We start from the raw sequence: 7,395 nt of genomic DNA on the forward strand, positions 1-7,395 counted from the left end.
GTGCGGAGGGAAACTTGAAAACGCTGCCCGCCAACCTAGGGATAAAACGAGGGGAAAGTCTCCCACAAGGGAAAAAACCAGGAGAGAGGCATGGGGGAGGACAACTTAATGAGTACGGGTCTCTTTAGGGGTGATGAAGCTGTTCTGGAACCAGATAAAGGTGATGATTAGGCAACTCCGCGAATGTACCAAACGCCACTGAACTGTACACTTGAAAATGGTTATTTCTATGTTCCGTGAATTTCACATCAACTAAGAAAAAGGGAAAAAACGAAAACAAACCTAACTCTTCGCCACACACAGTGTGGAATCCCAAACCAAGTTACCAATGTAAACTAAAAAAAGAAACGAACCAAAGCTGTTGTCGTCGAGCTGATTCCGACTCACAGTGATCCTACAGGACAGAGGAGAACTGCCCCATAGGGTTTCCAAGGAGCGGCTGGTGGATTTTTTGGACTGCTGACCCTTTGGTTAGCAGCCGTAGCTCTTAACCACTATGCCCCCAGGGTTTCCTACCAATGTAAAGCCCATAAAAACCACAGTGTGCCCCACGAGAAAATGCAACACTAGTAGGCAGGGCCCTTGCACAGCCCAGGGCATGGGGGAGGGATGAAAAGGATAAAGACGTCACAGCAAAAAAAAGACACCCTATACAAGGAAACAAGCTACCATAAGGGAGAATCAGCAGGTACCACAAAGGAGAATTGGAAACTGATACTCTAGGGACTTGAGCTAACAGAACAATCTGAAAGACACTATAAAAGAAATATGTTTAAAATAATTCAAGCAATAAAAGAAGGAATCGAATTTATAATGAAAGAATAGGACACTGCAGAAAAAAAAAAACACATGTTTTTTTAAAAAAGAACCAATAAAACTTGTAGAAATAAAACGTGTAGTCAGTCATTGAAATGAAGACCTCAGTAGGCAAGTCAATTAGCAGAGCAAAAGCATCAGGAAGATGGATCGGAGGAGACTGCCCAGGATGCAGAATGAAGAGATAAAGCGTGAAGAGACAAAGAGATGAAAAAGGAAAGAGGGGTGAGGAGAGGTGAAGGATGGAACAAGAGCGTCCGACACATGAAAGCTCCAAAAGGAGAGGATAGAGAGAATAGAAAAGAGGTGATATTTGAAGAGACATGGCTGAGAATTTTCCAGAACTGATGAGGACATGAATCGTTAGCTTGACGATGATGCAGACCTCTGAGGACCAAGTAGTATAAATAACTCCACACTCAAACAGAGCCTAGTAAAACTTCAGAGCATTGCAACAACAAAGCCCAGAAGACACGAGAACAGTATCCAAAAAATGTGGAAAGAAAATGATGGAAAACCTAGAATTCACATGTGGTTAAACCATCGTTCAAGAGTGAGGGCAAAGTAAAGACATTTTCAGACAAAGCGTAAGAGTTGATCACTCATAGATCCTCCTTCCTATTAAAGAAAATCCTTCAGGAAGAATGAAGCTGAATCTAGAAGGAAGAAGTGAGTTACAGGAAGAGATAGTAAGCAAAGAACTTAGTAAACACATGAATAAATTTAAATAATAATTGACTCTACAACAACAGGAGTCCCCGGGTGGTACAAACGGTTAAGCGCTCAGGTTTGAGTCCACCCAGAGGTGCCTTGGAAGAAGGGCCTCGTGATTTACTTCCAAAAAATCAGCCATTGAAAACCCTGTGTAACTAAGTTCTATTTTGGCATACATGCGTTCACTATGAGTTGGAGTCGTCTTGATGGCAACTGGTATACAGCAACAGCAATAATGAAACAGGGGCAATGGAACCTAAATCAAAGAATTGGTGTGAGCAGCTTCCTGGATTTAAAAGCGATGTACCTCCTCAGAGTCCCTCAGTGCCACCCATCTCCTGGACCCTCAGCTGTTGCTTCACCTCAGCCACCACCATGCAGAATAACTCCACCGGGGCCAGCAAAGTCCCTCTTCCTGGGCCCACCCAAGTATGTGCCCTGAGTATGTCAAATCGTCCCCCAGGCCACAGCCCAGCAGCGTCCATCAGCCACATGCCTAAAGTTTCTGGCTAATCCCTCCACTTCTGGATTCGTACGAAATCCACACTGCAAGCAGAGGTGTAACTCAGGTATGCCAGGTAGCGCATGTGCCCTGGGCACTGCTGGAGGAGGGGCGCTAATGAGCAGTTTCTCTTGGCCATTGCAGTTCGCATTGCCAGCTGTGAGAGATCATTCAGCAATTTAAAACTAATTGCTATAGGCGCTATTTTCCGCAGATAGGCCCCCGACTGCAGGGGTGGCCTTTGGCATTACAAGTGGCCACTGAAATGGTCAGAAGACACAACCCGTAAGTATGGGGGTTTACTCCACATGAGGAAGACTGACCAAGGGCAAACAGGGCGGGGGATAAGGTATATCAATTCGCCTTCCTTGCTCGCTACTCAGGGGCTTACTACGGAAAATACAGCAATCCTTCGGGCCTCTTTGCAACTATCACTTAGCATAATGTCAACCAGTGATTCTCAAAGTATGCCTCCCAGTCCAGCGTCATCCCAGTCCCATCGCCTGGGAACTGGCTAGCAATGCAAATTCTCAGGCCACACTCCTAAATCTTTTGAATGAGAGACTCTGAGGGTGGGGCCCAGCAGTCTATGTTGTAGCAAGCCCTCCAGATGATTCTGATGCACGTCCAGTTTGAGAGCTACTGGGGTAGAGCACACAGGGCCTGTCTCATATTAGGCTATTAGGTGCTTAACAATAGATTTGAATGAATTGTGAATTGTAATTACTGTGGCATCTGTAAGGAGCCCTGGTGGCACAGTGGTTAAGGGCTCGGCTGCTAACCAAAAGGTTGGTGATTCGAACCAACCAGCCGCTCCACGGGAGAAAGATAAGGCAGTCTGCTTCCATAAAGATTACAGCCTTGGAAACCCTATGGGGTGGTTCTACTCTGTCTTACAGGGCCACTATGAGTTGGAATTGATTCAACAACAGGTTCTGGTTTGTAGCATGTGCATGGGGCTTGTGCCAGGTATTTTACTGTTCACTAGCTATTTCTGGCCCTCTGCCTTCTGACGCTCCCGAGGGCTCCTCTCTGTCACAGCAACCACCAACATTCCAGAAAGTTGCTGCTCCATCGGTCTGGATCCTGGAGTGAGGTTAACAAGGCGCAGGCCTCAGCTAGCCCACGATGGACATGTAATATACGAACAAGAAATAAAACTTTATTGTTGTAAGCCACTAGGAATTGAGTGTTGTTTGTTACTGCAGCATAGCCCAACCCATCCTGTCTGATAGCCAGTTGCCATCGAGACCACTTCAACTCACAGCAACCCCACATGTGTCAGAGTAGAATTGTGCTCCTTAGGGTTTTCAATGGCTGATTTTTTGGAAGTAGATCACCAGGACTTTCTTCCAAGGTGCCTCTGGGTGGACTTGAACCACCAACCTCTATTAGCAGCTGAGTACATCAACCATTTGCACCACCCAAGAAGGCAGTAAATCTGTTGAAGGGATAAACATGAGCATATGGCACATGATTTACCATGGGTCCATGGACCGCCTAGAGATCTCAAGGGATCCATGAGCCCCCTGAAACTGTGTGCAAAAGGTTGTGTGTATGTGCAGGTTTAAATATGTAGTATGCATTTTCCCAGAGAGGGGGTCCATGTACCCCTTTGAGAAATTAAAATAAAAGCCAAGACGGAAAAAATGCTAAGAACCAGTGCCATAGAGGAGGGAACTAACATTAAGCTCCTACTCTGGGCCTGATGGTGTAGGTAGTATTATCCCCATTTACTTCAATGGAAGCTGAGAGTCAGAGAGCTCAAGTCTTGCCTAGGCTCATGAAGACAGAAGCAGCCTGTCCAAGTGATTAAGAGAACATACTCTGGAACCAGACGGCCTGGCTTCAAATCCAAGTTCTGCCATTTTCTAGCCACGTGTTTGGTCTGTGACTCAGTTTCCCCATCTGTGAAATGGGGGAAATAATGGTACTTACTTCACAGCAGCGCTTCCAGACTAAGACTGACTAGGAAGAAAAGCCTGGTGATCTACTTCTGAAAATCAGCAAATGAAAACCCTATGGCCCACAACAGTCCAATCTGCCACCAATCATGGGATGGTGCAGGACTGGGCAGCATTTTGTTCTGTTGTGAATGGGGTCACCATGGGGTTAACAACAATAACCGCCTCACAGGGCTGTTGTGAGGAGTAGGCCTGTGTGAGTTTTGCCGTTCTGTGTCATCCCTACCGGCACCCAGGGTGCCACAATGTCCCCTCTCACTACTCAGACTCTCTGTCCCCTTCAGGGAAAAGCCTTCAGTCCTGAAAGTGGCTTCCCCGCGGGCTGGCCTATGGCCACCAGCTCAGCAGGGAGTGCCTGGCCATTACATAAGCAGTAGGTTGGAAGGTTAGAAACTGCCCTTCCCCATCAGCAAGAAGAGCCTGTGCAATCAGGACTCTTAGCGCTTCCACCCTGCTCTTCACCAAGGTCCACCGATGGCAATTAGAAAGTGAGCGTGCTCACGCGCTCCTGGAGCCCCACGCTGATGTCCGAACTCCCTTTACAACTTCCCTGAGGCCATCACTGTGCCCAGAAGGGCCGCTCCCATCCGTCCTGCTCCAGCTTTTGGAGTCCCGTGTCCCCCTCCCAACCTGGCTGTCGCTCCGCTCCAGGCGGATAGGACAGCAGCAGCAAAGCCCTGGGTCCCCTTAGCGACCCCATCCCACACTGGCCAAGGCCTCGTCCAGCCCAGTCGTCTGCCGTGCTCCGGAGAAACGGCCTCTGGGGTTTGTTTTTGGGTGAGTTTCTTTGCATTTTTGCTGCAAAACCATCACTACTGAACCCATTTGCAGGAGGATTTTTCATTCATTCCTGTAATGCAATTAGGATCGAGTTTCTCCGGCTTTAGGGGAGATGTAACAAGAGACGGGGAAAATCGTCATTTCATTCCCAACATCAACACGCCTACTCTGCCCAAATTCTCTCTGGTGCTAGCTCGCTCTCCCCACCTGAACAGCAAGGGGAATACTAACGAGGAAAGGCACTCTCTAAACGAAGAGGCAGAAGCTTTGGGGGTGGCTTCTGCTCTCAGTCATTAATTAAACGAGGTGCGCCCCACTTCTCTAACACTCTCCTGGAGCAAGAAGACCTTCGATTCCCGCTGGAAGCCCCGCAGGGTCCCTTCCGCTGGTCGGAGGTGAGTGGGGAACGTGCCCACTAGACTCTGACCCTACAATCATTCTCCCAGAGAGTGAAGTGACTGGGAATCTGGGACCAGAACCCGGATCTGCAGGCCCTGCTCGTGGTGTCTCTAGAGCACCACACCGCCCCCACCCAGAGAGCCTGCAGCTGTAACCACTCAGCCCTTGCCTCTCCCGGGGCACTAAGGCTTCTGTTTATCAGCTGTTGCGGACAAACAAGGAAAGAGGCAACATTCGTCTTTCATGCACCCACCTTCTCTGCAGTGTCCCCCTCTCCTCTTTGGAAGTCCTCCACCTCCTGGAACCTGTCCCTTACGATCTGTCTTACTCTTGCTGTCCTCCTCCTAGGTATGATGGTCTTGACATCCAACAATCCTTCCTTCCCTCCTCCTTCCCTCCTTCCTTGTTTCTTTCCTTCCTTCCTTCCTTCTTTCTCTCCTCTCTCCCTCCCTCCCTTCCTCCCATCCATCCATCTCTCCATCCATTTATCCACTCCTCCCTTCCGCCATCCAACAAAGCCTTCCTGAGCACCTACCATGGCCTCAGTCCTGTGCCAGGCACTCAGTGGTTCGCCCCCTCGCTCTTCAGAGCATCCACTCTAGAACTGTCTGCTTCTCTCCTGGCCCCCCATCAAAGTCTAGAACTGAGCTGTTTCTTTCCACCCTGTAAGGAGGTTGATCCGGTCGACAGCGCTGTGCCAACATATTTGCACGAGACCCATCATTCCCTCTGAGGACTGGCAACAGACAGAGACTTCTGGAGCCCTTGGCTGGGCTGAGGCCTGCTGCCCAGGGCCATGAAGGCCGGTCTTCCCTCTCCTCCCCTCCCCACCCTCCCTCCTCTGCCTGCCCCGATGAGGCCAGAACAACGGCCGCCCCTACGTACGGATGCAGAAGTCTCCGTTCTCATAGTAGCCAGGGCAACACTGGGACCTCCGCCGGTACATGGTCCGCAGGCCTCGCCGATACGCCGTCTTATAGCTGATCCTGCAGCACAAGGGAGAAAGCCACTTGAAAGTATTGAAAATCAATCAGCCCTGTTAGAATGATATTTGTGTTAAGCTATATCGAGGATGCCATTCAATAATTACTTTAAAATGCATGGCGGCTTCAAATATGAAGGAATACAATAAAGAAAAATCGACGGCAGGATCTCGGCCGCCAGGATACAGAATGTATTACCCACGTGACGTTTGCGAAACCTGCTGACCTAGAGAGTATTTAGGGGCACCCCCACCCTACTTCCACCTCAGCTTCAGGGCAGGGACCGGAAGGGCTACGGAAGATACTTTCTGGGGTGATATCGAGGAGAGTAACTGTGAGCTTCTCCTTGGTTCCTCTAAACCTCGGTTTTGGGGCAGGAGGAATCCATGGGGTGACCTGGGACAGAAATTGGGACCTAGGAAGGCTTCTGTGCCTACTCCCAGCACCCAACCACGTCAGACTGCTCCCAGCCCCCTGGGTGAGGTCTGCCCACCCAGAGAACTAAAACAGATTCAGCAACTGGACCCCTGAGTCTGACTCAGTCCCAGAGAGTAATCAATCTCCCTCACGCCAAAAAAAAAAAAAAACACTTCCTGGAGAAGAGCCTCAAATGCCATCCCCAGGATGGCCCTGGACCAACCCTCGCTCCACAGAAAGGAAGCTGAGGCGCAGCAAGCAGGAGGCGCTCTGGACGGGGAGTCAGCAACCTGGTTCTGGCCCTTACGCTGACTGAGTGTTGAGACTTCACTCTGCGCCACAGACATTATAGGCAAAAGCCCTGTCTCATTCTCAATAGCCGGCTGAGGCAGGTGCCATGATTATGCCCCTTTAGTTTATTTTTCTCTCTGTTTTATTTCTTTTCTTAGAGTTTTTATTTTTAATTTATTTTTAAAAGGATATTTGGTACTGAGGTTTAAAATTGCTGCTCCTTAAAGATAGGAAACCTTTGTAGATTTATTTTTTAATTTAATCATTTAATTTAATTTTATGTATCCTTGGTTTGTCTTACAGATGAGAAAACAGAAGAGTTAACGACTTGCTTGAGGTCACACAGCTAGAAAGTGAAGGAGCCAGATTTCGAACCCAGGTCACTCTAATTTCAAAGACACTAGGCTTAACCTGGAGCCCTGGTGGCACAGTGGTTAAGAGCTATGGTTGCTAACCAAAAGGTCAGCAGTTTGAATTCACCAGTCGCTCCTTGGAAACCCTATGGGGCAGTTCTACTCTGTCCTACAGG

The 7,395-nt window shown here is 48.8% G+C and overlaps 1 protein-coding gene across 1 annotated transcript in view; it reads right to left on the reverse strand.

Annotated features, from left to right (window-relative positions):
• The window catches only part of MEGF11 (multiple EGF like domains 11), a 255,173-nt gene that overhangs the window by 237,697 nt on the left and 10,081 nt on the right, over window positions 1–7,395 (reverse strand). The window contains exon 3 of the mRNA XM_004374678.2: window positions 6,061–6,161. Coding sequence (XP_004374735.1) covers window positions 6,061–6,161 — 101 coding nt within the window. The remainder of the gene's footprint in view (window positions 1–6,060; window positions 6,162–7,395) is intronic.

Source organism: Trichechus manatus, unplaced genomic scaffold (assembly GCF_000243295.1).
Source record: "Trichechus manatus latirostris isolate Lorelei unplaced genomic scaffold, TriManLat1.0 scaffold00030, whole genome shotgun sequence".
NCBI classification, from domain to species: Eukaryota; Metazoa; Chordata; class Mammalia; order Sirenia; family Trichechidae; genus Trichechus; species Trichechus manatus.